Consider the following 18,866-nt stretch of genomic DNA (forward strand, 5'->3'; position numbering starts at 1 on the left):
CCCTATTCTTCTGTCCATGTCGATATCACTTCTATTGGAAGCCCTCTGGCAGAATTCACTCTTTCTCCTCATTTCCCACCAGAGAGAAGATAAGCTTTTGTTAGAGCACTTAATTACACTTGTACTGCTCTCCCCTGAAAAGCCACATCTCTAGCACCTAGAACAAGGAGGACCCATAGAAGACAGTGGTTTGGGGCTGACGAGTGGCTCACACCTGAAATCCCAGCATCTTTGGGAGGCCGAGGTATGTAGATCACTTGAGGTCAGGAGTTAGAGACCAGCCTCCTGGCCAATATGGTCAAACCTCATCTCTACTTCAAAAAAATTACAAAAAATTAGTCATGGTGGTGGGCACCTGTAATCTTTTAGTTAATTTTTGGTGAGGCTGATGGTGAGAACTACTGGAACCCTAAGAGGCAGAGGCTGTGTGGTAAGCTGAGATCACGCCACTGCACTCCAGCCCGGGCATGCAGAGAGACTCTGTCTCAAAAAACAAAACAAAAAAGTGGCTCTGTACAGACTCGATTGGGGTAATAAGAGCTGAGGACAAGGGGTGTGGACGAGTGGTCTTCACGCCTGTAATCCCAGCACTCCAGAGGCCGAGATGGACGGATTGGGCGGAGCCAGGAGTTTTAAGACCAGCCTGACCAACATGGTGAAACCCCGCCCCTACTAAAAATACAGAAGCGCTTTAGGTGGTGCACGCCTGTAATCCCAGCTACTCAGGAGGCTGGGAGGGGCAGGGAGAACTGGGTTTGAACCTGGGAGGCAGAGGCTGCAGTGATTGTGCCACTGCAGTCTAGCCTGGCTTACAGTGGGAGATTCCCTCTCTCCTCACACACACGCCACAAGACACACACACACACACACATACACACACACACAAAGAATTGAGACAAGGGACCTGTGGTCCTTAACTGTTCCTTGAGGCCTCGAGCCTGTCTCTTAAAAAAAAAAAAGGCCAAATGCGGTACTCCACCCCCATAATCCTGCACTTTGGGAGGCCAAGGCAGTAGGATTCACTTGAGACCAGCCTGGCCCATATGATGGAACCCCATCCTTACAGCAATTAGCCAAATATAGTGTGGTGCGCTTCTGTGGTCTCAGCCACTCAGGGCACGGAGGTGGGAGGACTGGATTGAGCCTTGGGAGGTTGAGGCTGCAGTGAGCTGTGATCACAATCTACCATACTCCAGTCTCAAGGGACAGAGAGACAGACCCCTGTCTGAAAATAAAGTTGATACAAGGCCACTGGGCCTGGTGAAGGAAAAAGGTCACTGTTACACTGTAGTAGTAGGTGGTAGAGACTAAGAAGGAAGCATGTAAAAGATGGATGGGAGCACTTAGAATTTATCTTAAAATACCTTGATTTTTTTTTTGAAACAGAGTCTTGGTTTGCTGCCCAGGCTGGAGTGCAATTGCATGATCTTGGCTCACCAGTGTTCTCCACCTCCCAGGTTCCAGCGCATTCTCCTGCCTCAGCCTCCTGTAGCTGGGATTACAGGCACACTCACCATGTCTCGCAATTTTTTGTATCTTTAGTAGAGACGGGCTCTGACCCATGTTGTGGGTCAATGGGGTTGGACTCAGGTTGGAGTCTTGAACCCTGACCTCAGCTGATCTGCCCCCACTCTGGCCTCCCAAAGTGCTAGGATTACAGACGTGAGTCATCACAGTCCGGCCTCTGTAAAAATATCTGATGCTCTGTGGTGACCATTTCTAGGAAAAAATCTGTACACTAAATTGTGGATATGTTTCTGACAGATCCAGCAGCTGTGGGAGATATGCTCTAGAACAGCACTGTCTCTTTGTGATGGTGGATATGCTCTATATCTGCACTATTCAGCACTATAGCCCCAGCCACATGTGGCCATTGAGTTGAATATGGTCAGTGTGACCAAGGAACTCAATTTGAAATGAAAATTTTAGGCCTAGTGCAGTGGAGGGGTTCAATGCCTGTAATCCAGCAGTTTGGAAGGCTGAGGCAGGCGGATGGCTTGAGCCTCAGGAGTTTGAGACCAGTCTGGGTAGCCATGGCAGGACCTTGCCTTTATTCAATACTTTAAAAATTTTTGCTTATTTATAAAAGGAAGAATATTTTTAAAATTTAAACAACATTTTGTTATTCTTGCTTTGACATATGGGTCTCACTTGGCACCCAGGCTGGAGTGCAGTGGTAGGCGATCATGGCTTACTGTAGACTTGACTTACTAGCCTGCCATCCTCCTACCTCTCAGTTTTCCTCGTCTCTAGGGCCTGGAGTAGCTGGGATTACAGGATACTCAGCAACACGCCTGGCTAATTCTTTTTGCCTTTTGTAGAAATGAGGTCTCACTGTATTGCCTGGTGGCCACTGTGCCCTAGCCTGAAATATACCAAGGATTACAGGCGGAGTCATCAGCCTGACCAGCATTATTTTGTTTTTGTTTTTAAAAAAATAAATTAATTGGCCATGCAAAGTGTGGCTCACGCTTGTAATCCCAGTGCTTTGCAGGGACTGAGGCTGGTGTAATTACCTGAGGTCAGGAGTTCGAGACCAACCTGGGCCAAGAAGGCAAAACCCCGCCTCTACTAAGCAAATACAAAAATTAGCTGGGCGTGAGTGGTGGGTGCCTGCAATCCCAGCTACTTGGGGCTGAGGCAGAATTGTTTGAACTCTGGGAGTGCAGGATTGCAGGAGCTGAGATCGTGACTTCATTACACTCCCAGCCTGGGGACAAGATCAAAACTCGTCCTCAAAAAAAGGACAAATTAGGCCGCCTGCTGGTGGCTCACGCTCTGCAATCCCCAGCACTTTCGAGCTGAAGCGGTAGATCACCTGAGGTTGGGAAGCCCAAGACCAGCCTGACCAACATGGAGAAACCTCACTTCTACTCTTAAAAAGGGCCAGAAAATTACCCAATGGTGGTGCATGCTGTAATCCTGCTTACTTGGGAGGCTGAGGCAGGAGAATCGCTTGAACCCGGAAGGCAGAGGCTGCGATGACCGCCATTGCACTCCATTCTGGGCAACAAGCACTTTTTCACCTTAAAAAAAATGCCGCAAAGTGACTGATGGTCACTATGTTGGCAGTGGCTTTTATGACGCTACCAGTGGTACAGGATTGAATGCAATCCAGACTCGTCTGTTGTGTTCACTCTGGAAGCAGTGACTCTGCTCCCTAAGTATATATGTGATTTTACTTTTTTGTTTTTGGATTTAACTCTCACTCTGTCACTCAAGCTGGAGTGCAGCGCACCTATCTTGGCTCACTGCAAATCTCTGTCTCCTGGGTCTAACTGATCTTCCCACCTCAGCCTCCTTGCCACTAGTAGCTGGAACTGCAAGTGTGTACTACTGCTCTGGCTACTTTTGTATTTCTTTCTTTTTTTGAGACAGAGTCAGCTTCTGTCACCCAGACTGAGTGCAGTGGCGCTGCATCTTGGCTCACTCTGCTTCCCGGGTTCAAGCTATTCTCCTGTCTCTCAGCCTCCCCAGTAGCTGAGACTACAGGTGCGGCTGGCCATGCCTGGCTGGGCTTTTGTATTTTGTAGACGGGTTTCACTGTGTTAGCTAGAATGGTCTTGATCTCCTGACCTCATGATCCTCTCACGCCAGCCTCCCAAGTGTTGGATTACAGGCTGAGCCACCATGCCTGCTTCTCCACCTTTGTATTTTTAGTAGAGATGGGGTTTCACTGTGTTGGCCAGGCTGGTCTCAAAATCCTGGACCTCAGGTAATCTGCCTGCTCTTTCGCTTCCCAGAATGTGCTGGGATTACAGGTTTTGTGAGCCAGCACACCTGGCCCCTTTTAATCTTCATCCATGACTCCTTTTGTCTCTTTCTGAAATAGATTTTTTCAGTTTCCTAGTGTCACACTGTCAAAATTTGTAATTCTCCTTGTAATCCTAGACAGAGGATTGGGCCATGTGTTTTCCAGTCCATCTTTGTTACATCTGTATTTCCTTTTACATGTTGACTGGGTTCAAACTGACTAGCATCCTGCACTGAATCTCTGATATGTGCCAGGCATGGCTCATACCTGTAATCCCAGCACTTTGAGAGGCCAAGGCAGGTGGATTTCACTACACGGCCAGGGAGCTTAAGACCAGCCTCCGGGCCAAGGAGTTCCCCCCGTCTCTAATAAAATCACAAAAAATTAACTGGGCACGCAAAAAGCCAGGTGCCTGTAGTCCCAGCCACTTGGGGAGGCTGAGAGCATGAGAATCAGCTGGAACCCGGGAGGTGGAGGCTGCAGTGAGCTGAGTTCTGGTACACCGCACTCTAGCCCTGGGGACAGAGTGACTCCATCTAAAAAAAAACTTGGTATGTATCACAAAGCTGTTTGCTTCCTCACAGTCTGGTGGTACTATAGGATGGATGGACCTACCCAATGAAGGAGGGGAAGCCTTTGTGGAACTGATTTGCTTCTGTCTTCTAACCAGTGCGTGTGGACTTGGGCCTACTAATCAAGTCTTACTGTTTTTCCTGTAACTTTATTTATTTATTTATTTATTTTTTGGAGACAGAGTCCTACCTACTGCCCAGGTTGGAGTGCAGTGGTGCTGACCTTTGGCTCACCTGCCTCCCTGCCTCCCAGGTTCATGCCATTCTGCCTTTAGCCTCCCCGAAAAAGCTGGGATTACAGGTACCCCACCACGCCTTCCGCTAATTGTGTGTGTGTGTGTGTGTGTGTGTGTGTGTGTGTGTGTGTGAGATGGAGTTTCACCCGGTTAGGAATGGTCTCTGATTTCCTGACTCCTCATGGTTCCTCCCAGGCCTCGGCCTCCCAAAGTGCTGGGATTACAGGTGTGAGCCACCGTGCCCGGCTTCTGTAACTTTTATTTATTATAAGTTGTTAGCTGTTGGAATTCTGGACAGAACAGAGTTCCTGAAGCTGTTCACTGCTGTAAGAAGTAAGAAGTGTCATGACTTTTCAGCAGAGGAAGAAGTCTATTAAGGACATGTGGCTCCAAATATGCCACTCAGAACCTATTCTGGAGTAAGTCATTCCAAGATGGGCCTAGGGCATCTGAGAAGCATAGCAGCTTCCTCTCAGCAAGTGCTGCTGAACCCCAAACTAAGCTCATACATTTTTCTTGGGTTCTGCCTGGAGAGTCCCCATTACCCTCATCCTTAAGCAACCACTACGCTCTTTTTTTGGAGACAGTCTCGCTCTGTCACTCAGGCTGGAGTGCAATGGCACAATCTCCACTCACTGCTTCTCAATCTCTTCCTCTCGGGGTCAAACGATTCTTTTGCCTCAGCCTCTCGAGTAGCTGGGATTACAGGTGGACGCCACCAGGCCTGGCTGATTTTTTTTTTTTTTTTTTTTTTGTATTTTTGTCAAGATGGGGCTTCACCATGTTGGCCAGGTTGGTCTTGAACTCCTGACCTCAGGTATTCCACCTGCCTCGGCCTCCCGAAGTGCTGGGATTACAGACATGAGCCACCACGCCCAGCAGCTACTTTCTGTCTCTGTAGATTTACCTATTCTGGATATTTCATACAAATATGGTATGAAATATGTGGTTCTTTGTGACTGGTTTTTTTTTTTTACTGAGCATAGTATTTTCAGGGTTCATCCATGTTGTAGCATGTTTCAGTACAGTAGTGTACTTCATTCCTTATTGCTGAGTAGTACTTCACTGTATGGCTATACCACATGGTTAGATATGTAGCTTAGATAGGATTATTTTGTTAATTAAAAGCTAATGAACAATGATTTCAAAGTGTGAGATATTAGTAGGCTGGCCATTGAACAGCTCCAGATTTCAAAATGTAAGATATTAACTTAGTCATTAGTAGGCTGGCCCATTGAACAGCTCCAGAAGGCCTTCAGGAAGTTGTCCACACAAATGTGAGTAAGCATCATGGTCACACAAACGTGAGAAAATTACCAAAGAGTGCTATGTGAAATGCAGAGAATTGCTCATTAATGCATGGTTGTAATTTACCTACTGAAGCATAGTCAGTAGCCACTGTAGCATCTAAAGAACATATGATGGACACACCACTCCCACACTTGGCACCCAGATAAGCAAGGCAGGCAGCAGTGCAGATGAGCTGCAGTTACCCCAGGAAATCACATTGACTTGTGAAATGTGAAAAGGACTGACCTTCACTTACATTCTTTCTATAGCAGAGCTCCCTAAAACTCAGAATGCCACAGCTGGCTGGGTGTGGTGGCTCCACCTATTATAATCCCACTACTTTGGAAGGCAGAGGCGGGTGTATCATTTCAGCCCAGGAGTTCATCGCTGAGCCCAGGAGTTCGAGACCAGCCTGGGCAACATGGCAAAACCCCGTCTTCACACAAACACAAAAAAATATACAAAAAATTTAGCCGGGAATGGTGGCACACACCTGTAGTCCCAGCTACTCGGGAGGCTGAGGTGGGAGGATCACCTGAGCCCAGGAGTTTGAAGCTGCAGTGAGTCGTGATGATGGCACTGCACTCCAGCCTGGGCAACAGAGTGAGACTTTGTCTCCAGAAAAAAAAAAAAAAGAAAGCCATGCCCTTCCTTGACATCATCTGTAATGAGTCAACAGACATAAAACAGTAAGAATAAACAGTTGTAAGACATGCTAGAACCAAGAGTTAATGACTTCAGAGTGACTCAAACATCTATGACATTGTTATTTCTTCCTCTGGTGTGTACAGAAAAAAGATACACACATCTAAAAGAAATTGTGGAAAAACATAAAAGGGTAGAAAAACAAATATAATGGGTTTTGTTTTTTTTTTTTCTTTTGAGACGGAGTCTCGCTCTGTTCCCCAGGCTGGAGTGCAGTGGCGCGATCTTGGCTCACTGCAACCTCTGCTCCCAGGTTCACGCCATTCTCCTAAGCCTCTGGAGTAGCTGGGACGACAAGTGCCCGCCACCACGCCCCACTAATTTTATTTGTATTTTTAGTAGAGACGGGGTTTCATCGTGTTAGCCAAGACGGTCTCTGTCTCCTGACCTCATGATCCGCCTGCCTCAGCCTCCCAAAGTGCTGGGATTACAGGCGTGAGCCTCCGCGCCTGGCCCTTTTTTTTTTTTTTTTTTTTTTTTTTGAGACGGAGTCTCACTCTGTTACCTAGGCTGGAGTGCAATGGCATGATCTCAGCTCACTGCAACCTCTGCCTCCCAGGTCCAAGCAATTATCCTGCCTCATCCTCCTGAGTAGCTGGAATTACAAGCACCCGCCACCACACCTGGCTAATTTTTTTTTGTATTTTTAACAGAGACTTGGTTTCGCCATGTTGACCAGACTGGTCTCGAATTCCTGACCTCGGGTGATCCACTTGCCTCAGCCTCCCAAAGTGCTGGGATTATAGGCGTGAGCTGCCACACCTGGTCATATAACAGTTTTTAAAAGCCCATATGGTCACACGGGATATAGACAAAAATAGGTGAAAAATTTCTTAACGTTAAGATTTAATGAAGTACATCAGAGACCGAGTTTGTGAAGTTAAGGAAAAATATACAAACTAGTTAATTGCTCTAAGTTACATATTAATTAATCAAGTCTTTCACAGTGTCACCAAGGTTTGCCTGAGTAGGCAAAGCAGAATAATATGCTAAAGCTGTAGAATCACTTATCTTTTTTTTTTTTTTTTTTTGGGACGGGGTCTTCCCTTTCCCCCCCCCCGGGGTGGTTTGGCCGGGTCTTCGCTTACTTCAATCTCCGCCTCCTGGGTTCCCGCCATTCTCCTGCCTCAGCCTCCGGAGTAGCTGGGACTACAGGCGCCCGCCACCTCGCCCGGCTAGTTTTTTTTGTATTTTTTAGTAGAGACGGGGTTTCAATTGTTCGGCCAGGATGGTCTCTGATCTCCTGACCTCGGCAGGATCCCGCCTGTCTCTGGCCTCCCAAAGTGCTGGGATTACAGGCTTGAGCCACCGCGCCCGGCCAGAATCACTTATCTTGACGCGGGGAAGGAAGGAGGGTAAGACAGTGGAATGTTTAGAAATGCAGACTGTGAAACAGATTGCTTAATTTACTTCAGTGTCCAGTTCTGCCTCTCACTGGCTAGCAGTGTGACTGACATTGAACAAATTAGCCTTCCCGTACTCAGTTTCTTCATCTGTAAATGAGAGTATTAGAACTTACCTTATAGGAGGACTATTGCGAGGAATGTCTGTTAATATAAAGTTTATAACTGCATTATTTGTTAGCTGTTTCTTACATTTTTTCTCTTCTACAAAGTGGTGGTGGAAGACAAGGCTTCCCTACCTTTAGTTTGATGTCTATGGTTCTTTTTTTTTTTTTTTTTTTGAGACGGAGTCTGGCTCTGTTGCCCAGGCTGGATTGCAGTGGCCGGATCTCAGCTCACTGCAAGCCCCGCCTCCCGGGTTCACGCCATTCTCCTGCCTCAGCCTCCCGAGTAGCTGGGAGTACAGGCGCCCGCCACCTCGCCCGGCTAATTTTTTTTGTATTTTAGTAGAGACGGGGTTTCACCGTGTTAGCCAGGATGGTCTCGATCTCCTGACCTCGTGATCCGCCCGTCTCGGCCTCCCAAAGTGCTGGGATTACAGGCTTGAGCCACCGCGCCCGGCCTATGGTTCTAAGTATAAGGAGAAAACAGAAGGGAGGAAAGAGGAAGTAAAAGCATGAAAGATGACCTAAATAAATGGAAAGACGTCCATGTACATGTCAGAAGACTTAACATTGTAAAGATGGCAATACTCCCCAAATTGATGTATAGATTCAGTGTAATTCCTATCAAAATTCCAGCTGGCTTTTTAGCAGAAATTGACAAACTGTTCCTGAAATACATATGGAAATTCGGAGGACCCAGAAAAGCCAAAATAATCTTGGAAAAAAAGAAAGCTGGAGGACTCACACCTGCAGATTTAAAAATTTACTGCAAAGCAACAGTAATCAAGACTGTGTGGTACTAGTATAAGGGTAGACAATATAGACCGATGGAATAGAATTAATCTAAAAGTAAACCCTCAGTTGATAATCAGTTGATTTCTCAAGTGTGCCAGGAGCATCCAGTGGGGGGCAGGGGGGAATAGTCTTTTCAGTAAATAATGCTGAGGTGACTGGATTTCCAAATGAAAAAGAATGAAGTTGGACCCCCTACCTCATATCTTGTATAAAAATTAACTCAAAATGAATCAAAGGCCTAAAGTGTAAGACTTAAAACTATAGAAAGAAGCATTTTTTTTTTTTTATGACCTTGAATTTGGCAGTAGTATCTTAGATATCCCACCAAACCATCAGTAACCAAAGGGAGAAATAGATAAATTTGACTTCAACAAAATAAAAAACAGACACCATCAAGAAAGTAAAAAAGCAACTGAGTTTAAAAATGGGCAGTGGGGCCGGGCGCGGTGGCTCAAGCCTGTAATCCCAGCACTTTGGGGAGGCCCGAGGCAGGCGGATCACGCGAAAGGTCAGAATGAGACCATCCTGGCTAACAATTGAAACCCCGTCTCTACTAAAAATGCAAAAACCTGATTGATTGAGGTGTGAAGCCTGTAGTCCCAGCTACTCGGGAGGCTGAGGCAAGAGAATGAGGCGTGAACCGGGAGGTGGAGCTTGCAGTGAGCTGAGATCGGCCACTGCACTCCCAGCCCTGGGCGTGAAACAAGACTCCATCTCAAAAATAAAATAAAAAAAAGGCAGTGGGGTCTGAGCGCGGTGGCTCACTCCTGTAATTCTAGCATTTTGGGAGGCCAAGGCAAGTGGATCACCTGAGGTCAGGAGTTCGAGACCAGCCTGGTCAACATGGTAAAACCCCATCTCTACTAAAAATACAAAAATTAGCCAGGCATGGTGGCAAACGCGTGTAATCCCTGCTACTTGGGAGGCTGAGGCAGGAGAATTGCTTGAACCTGGGAGGCGGAGATTGCAGTGAGTCAAGATTGCACCGCTGCACTCTAGCCTGGGTGACAGAGTAAGACTCTGTCTTAAATTAAAAAAAAAAAAAAAAAAAAGGCAATGGGCCAGGCATAGTGGCTCATGCCTGTAGTCCCAATACTTAGGGAGCCAACACAGGAAAATCACTTGAGGCTAGGAGTTTGAGACCAGCCAGGGCAATATAGCAAGACCATCTCTCTGCATAAAAGATAATTAAACTTTTTTTTCCCGGAGACAAGAGTCTTGCTGTCACCCAGACTGGAGTGCAGTGGCACGATCTTGGCTCACTGCAACCTCCTCCTCCCAGGTTCAAACAATTCTTCTGCCTCAGCCTCCCAAGTAACTGAGATTACAGGTGCCTGCCACCATGCTAGGCTAATTTTTGTATTCTTAGTAGAGAATGGTTTCACCGTGTTGGCCAGGCTGGTTTTGAACTTCTGACCTCAAGCGATCCGCCCATCTGAGCCTCCCAAAGTACTAGGACTATAGGCGTGAGCCACTGCGCCCGGCCAAGATAATTAAATTTTTAGAAAGTGGGGGCATCACTTGAGCCCAGGAGTTTAAGACCAGCCTGGGCAACATGGTGAAACCCTGTCTTTACAAACCCACAAAAATTAGCTGGGCGTGGTGTGTGTGCCTGTACTCCCAGCTACTTGGGAGACTGAAGTGGGAGGATTACCTGAGCCTGGGAGGTCGGGTTTGTGGTAAAGCCGTGATAACACCATCGCACTCCAGCAGCCGGGGTGACAGTGAGACCCTGTCTCCAAAAAAATTAAAAATTGTAAAAGAAATACTGTTATTTCTATATTGTTACTGGTGACTTAATTAGATATAACTGACTTTTGGATAAATAAACCTCTACTCCAAACTCCTATAAGTTATTTCTGAGACTAAACCTAGCCTGGAAAGTGACACATCTGGGAGAGCTAAGCGTCATTTCCTTTCTTAAGCTGACAAACCATGTACCTGTAAAGACGCTGGATTATAGCAAAGTGGAAAGGAAAGATAATTTTGCAAAGTTTCTCCTTCATTTTTCAAGGAAAAAACAGCAAGTTTGATTTTCTGTGCTTGTACTTTTTCCTTCTCAACATCTGTGTTTGTATTGCTGCACTCCCAGCATCCCAGAAATCACCTAGGCTTTCATTTTATCCGATAATCCCTTGTAATTTTTGTCTTTGTCACCATTCGTGGCTAAATGATTTTATACTTTTTCTGGGCCAAATGTTCTTCATCAAATATTTTTCTTTTTCTTTTCTTTCTTTTTTCTGAGACACAGTCTCACTCTGCCGCCCAGGCTGTAATGCAGTGGTGCGATCTCAGCTCACTGCAACCTCCGCCTCCCAGGTTCAAGTGATTCTCATGTCAATGGGATTACAGGCACATGCCACCATGCCCAGCTAATTTTTATATTTTCAGTAGAGACGGGGTTTCGCCATGTTTGCCAGGCTGGTCTTGAACTCCTGACCTCAAGTGATCCGCCCGCCTTGGCCTCCAAAAGTGCTGGGATTATGGACGTGAGCCACTGTGCCTGGCCGGACTGGGGTCTTTAAAGGTGAATTCCCTCCCTATAAGCAAAGGTGGAGACAGAGTCTGGACATTCTAGGAAGGGAAGGCACAAACAGAATAGAAGACATGAGCGGTAATCTCAGAAACACCAAAGCACCCAGAAGGAATGGAGTGCAGGCTGAAAGTGCAGAGAGGAAGGTGGGACTGGAGAAGGCCCAAGGACAGGCAGTGATTCCCTATCTATCCAAGGAAACTTTTCAAACCATAACAGAAGATTTAAGTCAATACTAGAACAAATCTTGTGGGCATGTTGAACTATAAACAAAGCAATGATAGCTTGTTTTTTTGTTTTGTTTTTTTTTTTGAGACAGAGTCTCACTGTGTCGCCCAGGCTGGAGGGCAGTGGCGCGATCTCGGCTCACCGCAAGCTCCGCCTCCCGGGTTCACGCCATTCTCCTGCCTCAGCCTCCCGAGTAGCTGGGACTACAGGCGCCCGCCACCTCGCCTGGCTAGTTTTTTTGTACTTTTTAGTAGAGACGGGGTTTCACCGTGTTCACCAGGATGGTCTCGATATCCTGACCTCGTGATCCGCCTGTCTCAGCCTCCCAAAGTGCTGGGATTACAGGCTTGAGCCACCGCGCCTGGCCTCACTGCAACCTTTACCTCCTGTGTTCAAGCTATTCTCCTGCCTCAGCATCTCGAGTAATTGGGATTACAGGTGCCTACCACCACGCCCACCTAAGTTTTGTATTTTTAGTAGAGACTGGGTTACACCATGTTGGTCATGCTTGTCTCAAACTCCTGACCTCAGGTGATCCACCTGCCTCGGCCTCTCAAAGTGCTGGGATTGCAGGCATGAACCACCACACCTGGCCAAGGCAGCCTTTTCTTGAACTGGGGAATTCCTGTTGACGTTTCTTTGCATCCCATAGGGTCCAGGTGGTTTGACTTTGGGCAAAAACCCATACAGATTAGGCCTTATGAGAGATGTAAAGTTTATTAAATTTTTTTTATTTTGTGAGACAGGGTCTTACTGTGTCACTCAGGCTGGAGTGTAGTGGTGTGATCTCAGCTCACTGCAACCTCTGCCTCCTGTACTCAAGTGATCCTCCCATCTTAGCCTCCTGAGTAGCTGTGACCACAGATGGGCACCACCACACCCAGCTAATTTTTTGTATTTTGCATAGAGATGGGGTTTCACTGTGTGTAGGATGGTCTTCAACTCCTAGGCTCAAGAGATTTGCCCACCTCGGCCTCCCAAAGTGTTGGGATTACAGGTGTGAGCCACTGTGCCCAGCCTCTATTTTTTTAATTTTTATTTTATTTATTTACTTTTTTTCAAATGGAGTCTTGCTCTGTCACCCAGGCTGGAGTGCAGTGGCGCGATCTCAGCTCACTGCAAGCTCCGCCTCCCGGGTTCACGCCATTCTCCTGCCTCAGCTTCCCGAGTAGCTGGGACCACAGGCACCTGCCACCATGCCTGGCTAATTTTTTGTATTTTAATAGAGATGGGGTTTCACTGTGTTAGCCATGATAGTCTTGATCTCCTGACCTCATGATCCACCCATTTCAGCCTCCCAAAGTGCTGGGATTACAGGCGTGAGTCACCATGCCTGGCCAATGTTTTTTTATTTTTATGAGATAGGGTCTTGCTATGTTGCCCAAGCTGGTCTCAAACTCTGGACTCTAGCTGTCTTTCCACCTCAGCCTCCTGAGTAGATGGGATTACAGGTATGAGTTGCCACACTTGACTTTAACTGGGGAACTTCACTTTCTCTCTCTCTCTCTTTTTTTTTTTTTTGAGGCGGATTTTCACTCTTATTGCCCAGGCTGGAGGGCAATGGCACGATCTCAGCTCACTGCAACCTCCATCTCCCAGATTCAAGTGATTCTTCTGCCTCAACCTCCTGAGTAGCTGAGATTACAGGCGCGTGCGACCATGCCCAGCTAATTTTTGTATTTTTAGTAGAGATGGGGTTTCACCATGTTGATCAGGCTGGTCTCGAACTCCTGACATCGTGATCCACAGGCCTCACTCTCAACCTCCCAAAGTGCTGGGATTACAGGCGTGAGCCACTGCGCTCAGCCTTTTTTTTTTTTTTTTTGAGACAGAGTCTCACTGTGTTGCCCAGGCTGGAGTGCAGTGGCGCGATCTCGGCTCACTGCAACCTCCACCTCCTGGGTTCACGCCATTCTCCTGCCTTAGCCTCCCGAGTAGCTGAGACTACAGGCGCTCACCACCACACCTGGCTAATTTTTTGTATTCTTTAGTGGAGACGGGGTTTCATTGTGTTAACCAGGATGGTCTTGATCTCCTGACCTCGTGATCCGCCTGCCTCAGCCTCTCGAAGTGCCAGGATTACAGGCGTGAGCCACCACGCCCGGCCTGTTTGTTTGTTTTTTTTTTTGAGACAGTCTCTCATCCAGGATGGAATGCAGTGGGGTGATCTCAGCTTACTGCAGCCTCCACCTCCAGGGTTCAAGCGATTCTCCTGCCTCACCCTCCTGAGTAGCTGGGACTACAGGCACGTGTACCACACCCAGCTAATTTTTATATTTTTAGTAGTGATGGGGTTTCATTATGTTGGCCAGGCTGGTCTCAAACTCCTGACCTTGTGATCTGCTCACCTCGGCCTCCCAGAGTGCTGGGATTTCAGGCGTGAACCACCATGCCCAGCCAAGTATATATTATTTAGGATTAGTTTGACTACAGGTAACAGAGACTTGAAAAATACCATCTTAAACAAGAGAGTCAGTTATTTCTCATTCATACGGAAGCAACATGGAAGGTAGGCTGTCTTGGGGCTGAGATGATGGCTCCCAAGATCACCTGAAATCCAGGCTCCTTTTTACCTTTTGGTTCCTCCAGCCCCGTGGTATGGCATTCATTCTCACATAACAGGATGGCTACTTAGAAATCAGCCCTTACTTCAGATGTAAGCAGTAGGCAAGGAGAAAGAGAATGAAGAAGAGCATGTGACTTCACTTTTTCTAAGAAAGACTTTCTGGAAGTCCCACAACATACTGCTGATTCACATCTCATGGTACATGGCCATGTCTCCAAGGGAAGTTAGGAAGTGTAGTCTACAACAAAGTACATAGCTAAAAATTGAAGTATGGTCTAAGAGGGAAGGGTGGGAATTGGGGTGGTTGACTATCACTGTCTGCCAGATGGAAGGAATCTGTAGATTTCTTTTTTTTTCCCCCCACTGGGGGCGAGAGTGGTGGTAACAGCTTTATTGAAATATAATCTACATACCTTACAATTCACCTATTTAAAGTGTGAATTATATATACTGTGGGCTGGGTGCGGTAGCTCACGCCTGTAATCCCAGCACACTGGGGGAGAGGCAGAGGCGGGAGGATCGCTTGACCTCAAGAGTTTGAGAGCGGCTGGGGCAACGTGGTGAAACCCGGTCACTACTAAAAATACAAAAAATTAGCCAGGTGTGTCGGCATGCACTTGTAGTCCCAACTACTAGGAAGACTGAGATAGGAGGATCACTTGAGCCTGGGGAGGCTAAGGTTGCAGTGAGCAGAGATCGCACCACTACACTCCAGCCTGGGCAACAGAGTGAGACCCTGTCTCAAATAAAATGTGTGAATTATGTATACTATAATAAGTAGTTTATAGTATATTCATAGAGTTGTGCAGCCATCACCACAATAATTTTGGAAAAATCTCGTTACCTGAGAAACTCCACTATTCCATTAGTCATTTTCCATTTCTCTCTACCCCCAAGTCCCTGCCCTAGGCAACTACCAGTCTATTTTCTGTTTCTGGATGTGTTTATTCTGGACAATTTTATGTAAATGGAATCATGCATGTTGGTTTTTATGACTGGGTTCTTCTACTTATATAACATTTTCAAGATTCATCCATATTATAGCATATGTCAGTACTTTATCCTTTATCGCTGAACAGTGTTCCATTCCATTGTATTGATACATCAGTTGTTGGATATTTGGGTTCTTTACATTTTTTGACTGTTATGAATAATCCTGCTATGAATATTCATGTAGAAGTACAAGTTGTTATGTGGACATATGTTTTTGTTTCTCTTAGATATATACCTAGGAATAGAATTGCAGGGTCATACCTACTCACATCCTTTGAATTGGATTAGATTGTCTTTTTATTATTGAATTGTAAAAGTTCTTTATTTTTAAATTTTTTCTATATACTGTATTTAGGCCTGGTGAAGTGGCTTATGCTCGTAATCCCAGCACTTTGGGAGGCTGAATCGGGAGGACTGCATGAGCCCAGGAGTTTGAGACCAGCCTGGGTAATATAGTGAAACCCCATCGGTATAAAAATCAGTCACCCGTGGTGGCAGGAGCCTGGTAGTCCCTACTGCTTGGGAGGTTGAGGTGGGAGGATCACTTGAGTTGAGCCTGAGAGGCAGAGGCTGCAGTGAGCCAATATTGCACCACTGCTTTCCAGCCTTGGTGACAAAATGAAACCCTTTCTCAAAATAACTACGTAATAGATAAATACACAGATAGGTTAGATATATACGTAGATTGGATAGATGCATAGATAGATGGGCAGTGGCTCATGCCTACAATCCCTCAGCACTGTGAGAGGCCGAGGCGAGTAGATCACTTGAGCTCAGGAGCTGGAGACCAGCCTGGTCAACATGGCGAAATCCCGTCTCTGCCAAAAATACAAAATTAGCTGAGCATGGTGGCGCATGCCTGTGGTCCTGGTCCTGGGGAATCTGAGGTGGGAGGATCACTTGAGCCTCTGAGGCAGAGGTTGCATTGAGCTGAGATCACACCACTGCATTCCAGCCTGGGTGACAGAGTGAGACCTCATCTCAGGGGAAAAAAAAAAAAAAAAAAAAAAGATGGATAGATAAATAGCATTCTGTACTTCATGCTGGAAAGAGTTTGGTTTTTTTTGTTGTTTGTTTGTTTGTTTTTTAGACACAGTTTCACTCTGTTGCACAGACTGGAGTACAGTGGTGCAATCTGGGCTCACTGCAATCTCTGCCTCCCAGGTTCAAGCAATTCTTCTGCCTCAGTCTCTCAAGTAACTGGGATTACAAGTGTCCGCCACCAGACCCTGCTAAGTTTTGCATTTTTTGTAGAAATAGGGTTTTGCTGGGTTGGTCAGGCTGGTCTCAAACTCCTGACTTCAAGTGTTCTGCTCACCTCAGCCTCCCAAAGTACTGGGATTACAGGCATAAGCTACCGTGCCCGGCCCAAAAAGAATTCTTTATGACTTCGACCTTGCAAGAGATCCTGAGCCAGACCACCAGCCTAAGCTACTTTTTTGTAGTTGAGTCATAAGAGTTTGAGATACAAGGTTTACTCTGTCACTCCAGGCTGGAGTGCAGTGGTGCAATCGTAGCTCACAGCATCTTCCACCTCCTGGGCTCAAGCAGTCCTCCCACCTCAGCCTCTTTGGTAGCTGGGACCAGAGGTGCATGCTACCATACCTGGCTGATTTTTTTTTTCTTTTCTTTCTTTTTTTAGAGACCGTGTCTCAACTGTGGTTCCCCAGGCTGGAATGTAGTGATGCAATCTCAGCTCACTGCAGCCTCCATCTCCTGGACTCAGGCGATTATCCCACCTGAGCCTCCCAAGTAGCTGTGATTAGCGTGCACCACCGCTCCTGGCTAATCTTTTTGTATTTTTGGTAGAGACAGGGTTTCACTATGTTTCTCAGACTGGTCTTGAACTCCTGGATTCTCAAGCACTCTACCTGTAATCCCAGCCTCCCAGAGTGCTGGGATTACAGGTGTGAGCCATCATGTACTGCCCTTTTGTAGAGCTTTCTTTCTCCTCCCTCCCTATGCTTCTGTCCTTCCTTTCTCAAGACCCTCACTACATTGCCAGGGATTACAGACATGAACCACTGTGTCTGCATCGATTTTTTTTTTGAGACGAGTCTCAGCTTCTGCCGCTTCAGGTTGGAGGCAGGGTCGATCTCAGCTCACTGTAAGTCTACCCAGGTTCATGCCATTCTCCTGCCTCAGCCTCCCAGCAGTCAGGACTACAGCCCCACCCCGCTAGTTTTATATTTTTAGTAGGATCGGGTTTCACCGTGTCAGCCAGATGGTCTCGACCTTGACCTCTGATCCCATCTCGGCCTCCCAAAGTGCTGGGATTACAGGCTTGAGCCAAGGCCTGGCCGATTTTTTTTTTTTTTTTTTTTGAGATGGAGTTTCACTCTTGTTGTCCAGGCTGGAGTGCAATGGCGCTGGATCTCGCTCACCACAACCCTCCTCGGGCCACCAGGTTCAAGCTATCTCCTGCCTTGTGCTCCCAAGTAGCTGGCACATGGCATGCCCCACCACGCCTCGCTGTTTGTATTTTAGCTGAGACAGTGGTTTCTCCATGTTGGTCATGCTGGTCTCAAACTCCCGACCTCAGGTGATCTGCCCACCTCAGCCTCCCAAAGTGCTGGGATTACAGGCGTGAGCCACTGTGCCTGGCTCAATTGATTTTTTCAGTGTTAATATTGTATCCTGCAACCTTACTGAACTTGTTTATTCTAAAAGTTTTCTTTAGGATTTCCCACATTACAAAATCATCTCATGTATGAATTGAGATAGTTTTACTTCTTCCTTTCCAATTTGGATGTCTTTTATTTCATTTTCTTATCTTATTGCCCTGGCTAGGACCTCCAATATCGTGCTGGATAGAAGTGGCAAAAACAAGGCAGGCGGGGTGGCTCATGCCTGTAATCCCAGCACTTTGGGAGGCTGAGGCAGGTGGATCGCCTGAGGTCAGGACTAGCCTGGCCAACAAGGTGAAACCCCGTCTCTACCAAAAATTCAAAAATTAGCTGCATGTGGTGGTGCATGCCTATAATCCCAGCTACTTGGGAGGCTGAGGCAGGAGAATCACTTGAACCCGGGAGGCTGGAGGTTACAGTGAGACAAGATTGGGCCAGTGCACTCCAGGTTGGGCGCCAGAGTGAGATTGCATCTAAAAAGAAGTAGCAAGAACATACATTATTTTCTTGTTTCTGATCTTAGGAGGCAGACTTTTTTTCAGTGTTTTACCATTAAGTATAAAGTTAGTTATGAGTTTTTGATGTATAACCTTTTGGTGCCAGGTGGAGTCAGTGTACTAGAAGTTTGAATTTGAGTATGCTAATACAGGCTTATGCCCTGTGGTTACCAAAGCATGTGTCATAGCCTGTAAGCTACCTATGGCTTCTTGTGCATTGCAGGTAACATCTGTGTTTTGTGTTTCAGCAATGGCTGCCATCCGGAAGAAACTAGTGATTGTTGGTGATGGAGCCTGTGGAAAGACATGCTTGCTCATAGTCTTCAGCAAGGACCAGTTCCCAGAGGTGTATGTGCCCACAGTGTTTGAGAACTATGTGGCAGATATCGAGGTGGATGGAAAACAGGTGAGTATACTTTTCATAACAACTGATGCCATTTTCCACGTTAGAATATTTATGAAGCATGTAGAGAATTAGAGCTTTTTGCCTCTTCAGTATACTATATAACAAAAATGTTGAAAAGAATAATCCATTCTCATCCTGCCATCTTAGTCCAAATTTG

General features: G+C 46.5%; 1 protein-coding gene across 2 annotated transcripts in view; it reads left to right on the top strand.

Annotated features, from left to right (window-relative positions):
* LOC116273654 (ras-like GTP-binding protein O-RHO) overlaps window positions 1–18,866 on the top strand; it is a 40,420-nt gene extending 21,554 nt beyond the window's left edge. Inside the window, exons 1-2 of one of the 2 annotated variants that reach the window (XM_031662826.1) lie at window positions 15,602–15,626; window positions 18,552–18,866. In XM_031662826.1, coding sequence (XP_031518686.1) covers window positions 18,554–18,781 — 228 coding nt within the window. In that variant the 5' untranslated portion in view covers window positions 15,602–15,626; window positions 18,552–18,553 and the 3' untranslated portion in view covers window positions 18,782–18,866. Of the gene's footprint in view, window positions 1–15,601; window positions 15,627–18,551 lie in introns of those variants that run through there. The other variant, XM_031662825.1, reaches the window with a different exon arrangement.

Source organism: Papio anubis, chromosome 2, assembly GCF_008728515.1.
Source record: "Papio anubis isolate 15944 chromosome 2, Panubis1.0, whole genome shotgun sequence".
Taxonomy (NCBI): Eukaryota; Metazoa; Chordata; class Mammalia; order Primates; family Cercopithecidae; genus Papio; species Papio anubis.